Source organism: Macaca nemestrina, chromosome 13 (genome assembly GCF_043159975.1).
Source record: "Macaca nemestrina isolate mMacNem1 chromosome 13, mMacNem.hap1, whole genome shotgun sequence".
In the NCBI taxonomy this organism is placed as follows: Eukaryota; Metazoa; Chordata; class Mammalia; order Primates; family Cercopithecidae; genus Macaca; species Macaca nemestrina.
In genome coordinates, this window is record NC_092137.1 from 121,356,633 (window position 1) to 121,368,652 (window position 12,020).

The following is a 12,020-nucleotide window of genomic DNA, read 5'->3' on the forward strand; positions in this document are numbered from 1 at the left end:
TGTCTCAAAAAACAACAACAACAAAATGAGACCATGCAGATACATTTTCTGTGTCTGGCTGCTTTCCTCCCACACTGGAGGTCATTCATGTTGTTGGAGGTGGTTGTGGTTCATTCATAATCACAACCCCGCCATAGGACTGAGCCGTATGGATGCAGTCTGATCTGTCTGTCCACTGTGCTGCTGCTGCTGCTGCTGCTCAAGCCTTCTAGTGCCTCTCCTTTTTTGCACCTTCGTACCTAGGAGTAGGATTGCTGGGCATGGGGTGGGCATCACGTCTTCAGTACATCTTGCCAGTTTTCGGCAGTGGCGCACCCATCAGTATCCTGCCAGCTGTGTGAGCGCCCATAACGCTGTGCCCCCACCAGCCCCTGGCGTGGCCCCAGTTCGTGTCGGCTCTTCCGGGGTGCGGTGCTGCTGCTGCTGCTGCTGCTTCTGCGTTTTGAAAAATCCAAGAGTCGGCCGGGCGCGGTGGCTCAAGCCTGTAATCCCAGCACTTTGGGAGGCCGAGACGGGCGGATCACGAGGTCAGGAGATCGAGACCATCCTGGCTAACACAGTGAAACCCCGTTTCTACTAAAAAAAAATACAAAAAAATAGCCGGGCGAGGTGGCGGGCGCCTGTAGTCCCAGCTACTCGGGAGGCTGAGGCAGGAGAATGGCGCAAACCCGGGAGGCAGAGCTTGCAGTGAGCTGAGATCCAGCCACTGCACTCCAGCCTGGGCGACGGAGCCAGACTCCGTCTCAAAAAAAAAAAAAAAAAAAAAAAAAAGAAAAATCCAAGAGTCTGCTGCTTTGCTGAGTCCTCTGGCTTTCTTGACTCTTTCCTAAGAAAGTTTAAAAGCGCCCCAGGGTTTTAGACCCTAGATTAGTGCCTCTGTGATCCCAGCCACACCGCAGCTTTGAGGAAACCATTCCTGCCTCAGTTCCCCTTCACCCAGGGAGCCTCTCTGCATGCACGGCTGGGTTGAGAGGTCCAGGGGCCAGGGGTTCCAGGCACGGCTCTGGGCGTTCTCAGGGCTCTGTCTAGCCTCTTTGCCTCCCTGTGGCTTCCTCTTACTGGTTCCCCCTCCAGGAGGCAGGATGGCCACCAGCGGCTGTCGTGGCCACCCTGCTGGAAAGGCCCACACGCCTGCACTTTGCTGATAGTTCAGTCACAGCCCAAGGCCACCTCTCAGTGACTGGGTCAGGAGATGGATTTCCCCAAGGAAAGCCCAGTGGATACTGGGTGAAAAGAAAACCGGGAAGTTTGGCCTCCGCAGGCCAGGTCAGTCACCCAGCCTCCCCCACCCTGCAGGGTTGACGCCACAAAGGAAAGAAGAGGCAGAGGTGTATTGAAAAGCAGTTCAGCGCCCCTGCCTCTATGGATCCATGGATATGTATCGGCAGAGGGGATGGTAAACTAAGAAAAGCCCTGCCTGCTCTGTGGGCCTCTTAAATGACCAGGAACTGGAGTTTTTGTGTGGACTTATTATTTAATTTTCTGATTCCGAGAGTTTCATTCCTCCTAGAGTACATCATAATGCTATCAGCCAATGGAGAAAGCCCTTTAGGGTACCCTAGATGGACGGTGGGGACCCCAGATGGAGGGTGGCTCCCACAAATTCCCCTCTCCATGGGTGTCCTGCCGCCTGCTCGGGCTCCCCGATTTCCAGCACACCCCCTCTCAAGCTGTTGCTTCTTCTCCCCCAGGCGGCTTCGAAGCCAACTCAGCCTTGTGGTCATTGCTCGAATGCTGGGCCAGCAGGAGACACTCCCTCTCTGGCAAGAGAAGACCCAGGTGAGTGTTTGCTTCAGGCCTGGGCAGGAAGGCCACGGCCTGCGGGCTCTGGAGCCTTTCCCCAAAGGCCGGGAACATCAGGGCCGAGACCTAAGCTGGATCTGAACTCTCTGCTCATGTTCTTTCATCAAGAATTACCACTTGCGTGCCAGCCATGTGCTAGGCGGTGAGGACAGAGCAGTGAGCTGAGAGCCTGTCTTTTCTTAAAATGGTAGTGAAGGCTGGGTGCGGTGGCTCACGCCTATAATCCCAGCACTTTGAGGGGCTGAGGCGGGCAGGATCGCCTGAGATCGGGAGTTCGAGACCAGCCTGGCCAATATGGTGAAACCCTTGTCTCTACTAAGAATACAAAAACTAGCTGGGCGTGGTGGTGGGTACCTGTAATCTCAGCTACTCGGGAGGCTGAGGCAGCGAATTCCTTGAACCTGGGAGGCGGAGGTTGCAGTGAGCATTTAATTCAAATAAATGAATTAAATTCATTTATTTAATTTTTTTGTAATCATCTTAACCATTCTTAAGCGTAGTATTTCAGCCATTTCTAAGTGTACAATTCAGGGGCCTTAAGTGCATTCACACGGTTGTGCAGCCGTCACCACCATCCATCTCCAGAACTCTTTCATCTTCCCAAACTGAAACCCTACACTCGTTAAACACAACCCCCCAACAATGTCCCCAGCCCGGTTTTTGTTATGTTTCATAGTAAAGTATAAAAACAAATATTATTTGTAAAGATGAAAACAAATACTATTAAATTAAAACTACTCCCTCTGATGTCCCCTCCTAGTCCCCAGTGTTAGGCATTGTTAGGGCAGCAAGGCATTGAGTTCGGCCTTCTGAGCTGGGCGCGGTGGCTCACGCCTATAATCCCAGCACTTTGGGAGGCCAAGGCCGGTGGATCACTTGAGGTCAGGAGTTCAAGACCAGCCTGGCCAACATGGTGAAACCCTATCTCTACTAAAAATACAAAAACTTAGCCGGGCATGGTGGTGGGCACCTGTAATCCCAGCTACTCGGGAGGCTGAGGCAGGAGAACTGCTTGAACCTGGGAGGCGGAGGTTGTGGTGAGCCAAGATCACACCACTGCAGTCCAGCCTGGGCAACAGGGCGAGACTCTGTCTCAAAAAAAAAAAAAAAAAAAAGAGTTCAGCCTTCCTGTCCTGTTCCTCTTCTCTCCAAAAAGCTCTGGCTGCAGCCTCCTGACAGCTCAGAGGACATCACGAGGTGATGAAAGGGTCACTGGCAGGCCAAGCATGGATGGAAGGGAGGTTGAGCGTGCCCGCACCTCCCCAGTAATCTTCCTGGAATCCTGGAAGAACAGCTGCTAGGTACAGCTGACCCTTCCAGCTCAGCCACGCTAGGGGTACTCTGGCTAGAGTCTGTGCATCTCTAGCCACTCAGGCAGCATAACGCCTTGCCCAGAGGGCTGAGACAATGTTCCGGCACGTCCCAGGTGCTGTGACTGCAAGGAGGGAGTTCAGAAAAGTGACCGGTGGGGTTGGGTTGTCTGAGCGGCTTCGGCCTGGCTTTTGCCCCGGCTTTTGCCTCAGATGCCCCCTTTGCCTTGAGTGCTTCCCCCAGGCCTTAGTCGGGCTGGAGCTGCTTGTCGTTCCCACTCCAGCTGAAATGTCGTCTCCACAAGGGGCCTTGCTGGCCACCCGATCCAGAGTGCCCCAGCACTGGCTTTCATCTTGTCCTAAGTCACTCCTGGGGGCCACCCCCTGGTTTTTCCTGTTTGCTCAGCATCTGTGTTTTCCACCCCCTACCCCCAAGCAGAACGTAAGCCCTGAAGAACAGGGAACACGTAGTTTCTGCCCCCTGCTGCCCCTCGGCACCTGGCAGTGCCTGGCACACCCCGGGAAGGCAGTGCACGCTTGTGGAAGGGACAGGCACCCAGGTGGGTTGTCGGGGTGCATGGGGAGAATGTGCCCCAGGCTGAGACCTTGGGAGGGGCAGTGAGGAGGTGACCAGCACTGAGGTCACTTCACAGATGGTCTCTGTGAGGAAGGAAGAACAGAGGGACGCAGCGGTGTGGCTGGGAACAACTAGCAGTTAGAGGCAGGGGGAGCCCAAGATGGGGTGCTTGGGAGGACTTTGGGACGCAGACTGAGGGACAGGCCCAGCGCAGAGTGGAGGCCAGAGGGGGCGCAACACAGGTGGCCGGAGAGAGAGAATGAGAGCCAGTTCAAGGCTTGGCATTTTGCTTCGTTTTGTTTTTTGTTGGCCAGCAGCTGTGCACAGAGTGAGGAAAGCTTGGTGGGGCTGCCTTCCTGGTGGAGGTCAGAGTGGCAGCGGGGAAGTGTCATGGAGGAAGGGCTGACGGTCCTTGGGCCCAGGAGTTGGAGGCTACAGTGAGCTATAATCACACCACTGCACTGCAGCCTGGGCAACAGAGCCAGACACCTTTGCTTAAAAAAAAAAAAAAAGTGGGGAATGGGGGCGCAGGAGGCAGTGACTCACGCCTATAATCTCAGCACTTTGAGTGGCTGAGGTGGGAAGATCACTTGAGCCCAGGAGTTCTTTACAAAAAGGAAAATAATTAGCTGGACATGGTGGCACGTGCCTCTAGTTCCAGCTACTTGGGGCAGGGATGCTGAGGTGGGAAGATGGCTTGAGCTCTGGAGGTCAAGGCTGCAGTGAGCCATGATGGCTCCAGTGCACTCCAGCCTGGGCGACAAAGCAAGACCCTGTTTTGTTTTGTGTTTTAAAAGAAAAAGATACATGGAGTGGCGCTGCCTCCCCTTGAGACATCCTGGCCCGGCAGGTCTTGCAGGCTCCCCAGGGGCCGGGGTCTTGCAGCCTGTCAGGGCCAAGCCAGGTCCAGGCCAGTTGCTGTGTGCCCACCATGCACCCGTGTGTTCGTTAGACACTAGCTGAGCAACCTGAGTGCCAGGCTCTGTGCCAGGTACTGGCACTGGGGAGACAGCACCAGATGACCTCAGAAGAGAGGGGTGAGCAAGTCGGCCACGGCCGCAGTGACTAACTCTGCCCAGGCACAGTGCGGCGGCTGCTAGAGAAGATGCCCTGAGCCAGGTCTTGGAGGCTGAGTCAGTGCTTGTACTGCAAAAAGGAGAAAGGGAGTGAGATGCATGGCGACCGGAGGGATAGGAAGGACCGGCAGGGGCCTGCCCATGGCCTTCCTGGAGCTCCCTCCCCATCTCCACTGCAAGCCCAGGGCTGCTCACAGCCTCCTCCCAGGTCTTCAGGCTGCCAGGCACTCCCCTTTCCAGTCTGGCCTGTCAGACCTTCCTGAAACACTCCTTCAAAGGGCCACCTTGTCCCCACAGCCGCCCACTCAGCCCACATGCCCCTTTCCCAGCGTCTCCTCCACGGGGCTTACTAGTGCCGTGTGTTCTCCTTGGGCCTCCTCACAGGCCCTGCCTGCTCTCTGCACACAGCTCTGGCTGTGTCTGGGCCGCCTCTTCCTTTCCACCTGTCACCCCCAACCCGCAATAGTGGCAGCTCCTGTGTGCACAGCTGTGTCCTGGCTGCTGTCCTCAGCACTTGCCCCTCCTAGCAGCCCAAGGCCCTCAGACTTACTGTCATCCACATTTTATAGATAGCAAAACTTTCCAGGGTCACCCAACAGGGAAGTGGCACAGCTGGGACTATTTTATTTTTGAGGCTGTGTCTCACTTTCCCAGGCTGGAGTGCAGTGGTGTGATCACGACTCACTGCAGCCTCAACCTCCCTGGCTCAGTGGTCCTCCCACCTCAGCCTCCCGAGTAGCTGGGACTATGGGTGTGCACCACCACACCTGGTGAATTTTTGTATTTTTTATAGAGGCATGGTTTCGCCATGTTGTCCAGGGTGGTCACAAACTCCTGGGCTCAAGCGATCCTCCTGCCTCAGCCTCCCAAAGTGCTGAGATTACAGGCATGAGCCACCATACCCGGCCTAGAGCTGGGCTTAAAGTCCTGCCCTTGACCACTGCAGGGCACCGCCTTAGCCTGTCCAGCTCTCTCCTTGCCTCTGGACATCCTGGACCACACCCGGTACTTCATGGTGAAGTGCCCTGCTGGGTCCTTGGGCTTTAGTCCCAGTTCACAGACAGGAGGACAAGGACCGTCCCTCCTTTCCCTCATCAGTGCACAAGTGCTGGAGAAATTCTATCCATCGATTCACTGTGAAAGGGGGCACAGGGGTTGAGAATTGATTGGTGTAGGAGCAGAGGACCCGGGGCTGGATCTGGGCACAGCAGTTTGCAGGGCACTGCTGGGCAGGAGTCACCGATGGCCAAGTTGCTGGGCTCTGTATCTCCCGCAAGCTGCAACGGGGGTCCCATGGAGCAGGAGCAGAAGCACACGTTGGAGATCTGAACTTGAAGGACAGGACTTACAGCATTGAGGTCACACAGGCAAGTGGAGGTTCAGTTAGCCAGAGCCTCAAGGCTGCTACAGTGAGGGTTTTAACTTTTATGCAGAAGTGGGGAGCCCCTGCAAGGTTTTGGGCAGAGAAGAAACAAAATCTGATTTATAAAATCTTTAAAAATTACTCTGGCTGCTGTGTTGAGAAGGGACTACTGGGAGTGGAGAGGAAGAAGGTGATTGCAGTAATCCTGGCAAGAGATGGCAGTGGTTTGGCCTGGGGAAATAGCAGTGTGGGCGGTGAGAAGTGGTCGGACTCTAGGTGCATTTCCCAAGTACAGACAGTGGGATGTGCAATGCAAGAGAACAGAGACAAGGACTCCAGGTCTGTGCAACAGGCGGGATGGAGACGCCCTTTGCCTACCCTAGGCAAGACGCAGGTGGAGCAGGTTTGGGGAGGAAATCAGGAGTTCGCTTCTTATCCTGGGGCACTTCTTGCAACACAGTAAACCTCTTGTCAAAGTATGTCTTCCAGTTTGGGGTTTGGAAAACGTGGGCTTCAAGTGACTCAAATCAAGGGGGATAAATGTTTGCATCTACTCAGAAAACGTTAGCTGCAGTCTCGACTGTTCACCTATTCATTCGTTCGTTCCTTTGACAAATACTAGACGTGTACCATGTGCCAGGCATGGTTCTAGGTTCTGGGGACTTTGCAGTAAAAAAACTGCCCTCAGAGAGCTTACATTCCAGGGAGGGAGGGGGAATAGGTGATAAAAAGCAAGTAAATTGCAAAAGGGCCAGGCACTGTGACTCACTCCTGTAATCCCAGCGCTTTGGGAGCCCAAAGTGGGTGGATCACTTGAGGTCAGGAGTTTGAGACCAGCCTGGCCAACATGGTAAAACCCTGTCTCTACTAAAACTACAAAAATTAGCTGGGTGTGGTGGTGGCCACCTGTAATCCCAGCTACTCGAGAGGCTGAGGCAGGAGAATTGCTTGAGCCCAGGAGATGGAGGTTGCAGAGAGCAGAGATTGCGCCATTGCACTCCAGCCTGGGCGACAGAGCAAGACTCTGTCTAGGTAGGTAGGTAGGTAGGTAGGTAGATAGATTACATGGATAGATGATTGATTGATTGATAGATAGATGATTGATAGATAGATGATGGATGGATGGGCCGGGCGCGGTGGCTCAAGCCTATAATCCCAGCACTTTGGGAGGCCGAGACGGGCGGATCACTAGGTCAGGAGATCGAGACCATCCTGGCTAACACGGTGAAACCCCGTCTCTACTAAAAAATACAAAAAACTAGCCGGGCGAGGTGGCGGGCGCCTGTAGTCCCAGCTACTCGGGAGGCTGAGACAGGAGAATGGCGTAGACCCGGGAGGCGGAGCTTGCAGTGAGCTGAGATCCGGCCACTGCACTCCAGCCTGGGCGACAGAGCGAGACTCCGTCTCCAAAAAAAAAAAAAAAAAAAAAAAAAAAGATGATGGATGGATGGATGGATGGATAGATAGACAGACAGGCAGACAGATGGGAACTTGGGCAGGTGGGCCTTACTGAGAAGGTGGGTGTGGAGCAACAGCTGGGAGGGAGAGGTGGGGGCTGTGTCTGGTCAGAAGGCCCAGGCAGGGCACCAGCTCCAGGGAGCAGCAGGCAGGTCGTTGGGTCTTTGCAGACACTTGAGATCCTGGCTTCCTGTCCTAGGTGAGGAGGAAGCCAGGATTTGCACCCAGGAGCAACATGCTGTGTGGCCAGTTGCCTCTCTGGAAATCAGCTTCCACCGCATCTTCCCTGCCTCCGGGAAGGCTGGTGGAGGCCTGTCTTCCTGAGGGATCCTTGCTTCTCGCTCCCGGTGTCTGCCCTAAGCGGCTGAGCGTTTGCAGAGCCAGCTGCCAGCAGTGAGGTTGAGATAGGGAGGCTTCTGATCTGACCCATCCCCGTGGGTTCCCGCAAGGCCCAAACAAGCCCTTATCCTGGAGAGGAGTTTGTGTGTGGGAGAGAGACTGGCTGGAGCATCCAGAGATGGAAACAAAAGGGAATAAACAGTCGGAAGGCACAACGGCGCAGGCAGATCGCAGGGGCAGCAGCTTGCTGCGCTGAGCACAGCCAAGCTGTTTTCATGAGTGAGAGGAAAAACACGAGAGCAAGCACCGCAAGAGTGCCATCCCTGCGCCCCTGCCCAGCCCTACCCAGGCCTCCCGTAGCAGGGAGGGTCCCGGCCGGGCGAGGCCTGCCCGAAGGCCACGCTGGGGGTGTGGACTGCAGAGCCTGACCCTGTGCTTGCACAGCTGTGAGCCCTGAGTGGGCAGGGCTGTTTTGGAAACTATCTTGACTTGTGAAGCCTGAGTAAGGCGGCAGAGCTATGGTTTGGATGAAGCCCCAGATGGTGCCTCTCTTTGCCCAGAACCTTCCTCTCCCCTCCCAAAAGGATCAGACGCCAGGCTGAGAAGCCCTGGCCACCTTCCAGAAGCTAAGGCCCTGAGCCTGACTCCTAGCCCCCAGCCCCCAGCCCAGCTGCTCTTGTGGGCTGTCTCAGCCCATAACCGGCTGATGTGCTGAGCAGGTGGTGGGTGAGTCACCAGAGGAAGCCAGGTGTGCCAGCCAGGCTAGGCTCAAGGGGGGGCTGGGCTGCGGGGCTCAAGCCCCTAGCCTGTGATCACCCTGCTCCTGTGCCATCTAAAGAGATGGTGCCTCTGTGAACTACCTTGGCTCTGCTCCCGCTTACTGCCCGCCCTGCCCCCAGGGCTGTCGTGGCCTCACAGAGGCCAAGGGCTGGGAGCCTGCCTGCCTCTGCTACAACGAGAATTAGCTTCAGGGCAGCTGGGCAGTCCTTGCTGGGGCTGGGCCCAGGCTACCCAAATCAAGTGCATACACGGGGCCAGAAGGAGTGGCTAACTGTAGACACCTGGACTTTCGCAGGTCACGTTCCCTGCAGAGGGATTCAGAGCTTGTTTGTTCAGAGAGGTTGGGCAGTTTATTCAAAAACTAAATGGGGGCTGGGGCGGCTGATAGATGAGGTGCCATAGTCAACCAAATGCAGCGTGTGGGCCTTGTGGTGAATCTCCCTCCAAACAGAACAATGTTGGAGGACGTTTTAGAGACAGACAGAACACAGGTGTTGGATGATGATAAGGAAGTCTCGGCGATTCTGTTAGGAAAGAAGTGGTATTATGATTAGATTGGGGGGAAATCTTTATATTTTCTGTAGAAGTTCTGTATAGGTAAAATGATACAATGTATTTGCTTTAAAATCCCCTGGAAGGAAAACAGCGGGAAGGGGAGTGGAAGGCGGGGGCTGAAGACACAGGGTTAGGCCACAGAGAAGAGTTAAACCAAGAGAGGGATGCAAGGGAAGGTGGGCGAGGATGGGTGTGGGTGAGTGTGGGTGGCAGTCTTATCGGGGGGATGAGTGGGTTGGTGGGGGGGTGTGTGTGGGGGTGTCTGTGTATGTGGGTGAGTGGGTGTGTGTGAGTGGGTGTGGGTGGGGGTCTGTGGATGGGGATGGATGTGGGTGTGGGGTCTGGGGGGGTGAGTGGGTGTGTATGTAGGTCTGTGTATGTGGGTGAGTGGGTATATGTGTGGGTGAGTGGGTAGGTGGATGGGGTGGGGGAGTGTGGAGGTCTCGGGATGAGTGGATATGTGTGGACGGGTCTGTGTGTATGGGCGGGTGGGTGAGTGGATGGGTGTGGTTGTGGGGTCTGTTGGGGGGGATGAGTAGGTGTGGATGTAGGTCTGTATGTGGGTGGGTGGCCTGGATATGTGTGGGTGTGGGGAGGGTGAGTGGGTGAGTGGGTGGGTGTCAGGTCTATGGGGAGATGAGTGTGTGTGTGGGTCTGTGTGTGGGTGGGGGTGGGGGAGCTGGGTATGTGTGGGTGGGGTTGGGGGAGCTGAGTATGTGTGGGTAGGGGTGGGGGAGCTGGGTATGTGTGGGTGGGGTTGGGGGAGCTGGGTATGTGTGGGTGGGGTTGGGGGAGCTGGGTATGTGTGGGTGGGGGTGGGGGAGCTGGGTATGTGTGGGTGGGGTTGGGGGAGCTGGGTATGTGTGGGTGGGGTTGGGGGAGCTGGGTATGTGTGGGTGGGGGTGGGGGAGCTGGGTATGTGTGGGTGGGGTTGGGGGAGCTGGGTATGTGTGGGTGGGGGTGGGGGAGCTGGGTATGTGTGGGTGGGGTTAGGGGAGCTGGGTATGTGTGGGTGGGGGAGCTGGGTATGTGTGGGTGGGGGTGGGGGAGCTGGGTATGTGTGGGTGGGGGTGGGGGAGCTGGGTATGTGTGGGTGGGGTTGGGGGAGCTGGGTATGTGTGGGTGGGGGTGGGGGAGCTGGGTATGTGTGGGTGGGGTTGGGGGAGCTGGGTATGTGTGGGTGGGGGTGGGGGAGCTGGGTATGTGTGGGTGGGGGTGGGGGAGCTGGGTATGTGTGGGTGGGGGTGGGGGAGCTGGGTATGTGTGGGTGGGGATGGGGGAGCTGGGTATGTGTGGGTGGGGGTGGGGGAGCTGGGTATGTGTGGGTGGGGGTGGGGGAGCTGGGTATGTGTGGGTGCCTCTCATCTCCTGGGAAGTATGTGTGATCCATTTTACAGATGAGAACACTCAGAATCTGGGAGACCACAGTTCATAAGTGAGAGGTGGGTCTGGGTCTCAGAAGCCAGTGCTCTAACCCACTGCCATCAGCTGAGGTGTCCAGGCCAAGTCCTGGGAGTACCCCGAGCTCTCGGCTCGGCCACCGCCCTCTGTGAGTGACAACCTCCTTTCTCCTCCCCAGCTGTCCTCGCTCAGCCGGCTCCTGGGCCTCATGAGGCCATCATCTCTCAGGCAGTACCTGGGCTCTGTGCCCTTGCCACCCTCCCAGGAGCAACAGCCAAAGGCTAGTGCGGAGCTGGACCACAAGGTGAGTGAGCACCCAGCACCCGCCTGCCTCCGCCACAGGTAACAGGGAAAGGCAGGGCTGTGCACATTGCGTGGCCTGCGGGTCCTTCCAGAACCCCAGGGCCATGCCAGGGCAGACCAACAGGCGGCCTCCCTGTGCTGAGCGGAGGTGCTCAGCGTCTCACCTGTAATTAGTGCTGTTACCCGTGCTGCAGGCGGGGGACGCCCTGTGTGCGGGCATAGGGACCGAATGTCCGCCTGTCCCTGCTGGTGTGCCTTCTGTTGATCTGGGGTTGTCAGCCTTACAGCACAGTTTAGGGAGGATGCAGGAGCCGGATGCCAGCGAGGGGACGGGAGCACCTCAGGATAAGCGCAGGTTGTCTAGACGTGCAGGGCATCCCTTCTGCAGGCAGAGTTGGGCCCAGCCTCCCTATTCATTTTCACTATGGGTATACTGAGGCTGAGTCCTTGGCCTGTCCCCAGTTTTTCCTAATTGACTTTCCAGACATTGCCCGGCTTTCCTGAAAGCCAAGCTCTGGTGGGAGTCAGGAGCAACGAGGGGCCCCAGGGCCTGCAGGTTGTGGAGTTTGGAACAGTGAGGCCTATGAGTCCCTGAGTGAATGTCAGAGCAGGGATGGTGGTGGGTGTGAGGGCTTCAGAGTGGGCATCCCAGGCCCAGCTTCCTGGGGAACAGGGCTTAAACCTCGGTGCACTCTCCTGCCCCTGGGGACTCGGGGATGAAGAATGGAGATAGGGATCGTCATAATTGGGGAAGGTGGTAATTCCAGAAACGCACTTGGAGGCTGGATGTTGATACAAAAGTCCAACCTTTGGGCATCACTCTGCAAATCAGATAAATGGATTAATTACTTAATGAACACAAATGAACCATTAAAGAGATACGCTTATCCCCAGGTGCACGCTCCTCTTCTGAAACATGTGGGGAAAGTTGTCTTTCAGTTGTGTCTAGTATTAGTGCATTTATGAGGCTGCTGCCTCCCAGGAGAGCGTGAGCTGTCTGCATGCCCCTTCTCTTGTGCCAAGTATTTCCCCAGAAACGAGCTGGTTATGGGCTG

General features: G+C 56.1%; 1 protein-coding gene across 11 annotated transcripts in view; it reads left to right on the forward strand.

Moving 5' to 3' along the window:
• LOC105490053 (family with sequence similarity 178 member B) overlaps positions 1 to 12,020 on the forward strand; it is a 123,382-nt gene that overhangs the window by 93,651 nt on the left and 17,711 nt on the right. For 5 of the 11 annotated variants that reach the window (XM_011755298.3, XM_011755300.3, XM_011755299.3 and 2 more), the window contains 2 exons: positions 1,692 to 1,779; positions 10,841 to 10,966. In XM_011755298.3, coding sequence (XP_011753600.2) covers positions 1,692 to 1,779; positions 10,841 to 10,966 — 214 coding nt within the window. Of the gene's footprint in view, positions 1 to 1,194; positions 1,267 to 1,691; positions 1,780 to 5,888; positions 6,134 to 8,775; positions 9,047 to 9,088; positions 9,438 to 10,600; positions 10,704 to 10,840; positions 10,967 to 12,020 lie in introns of those variants that run through there. The other 6 variants (XM_011755302.3, XM_011755309.3, XM_011755308.3 and 3 more) reach the window with 6 other exon arrangements.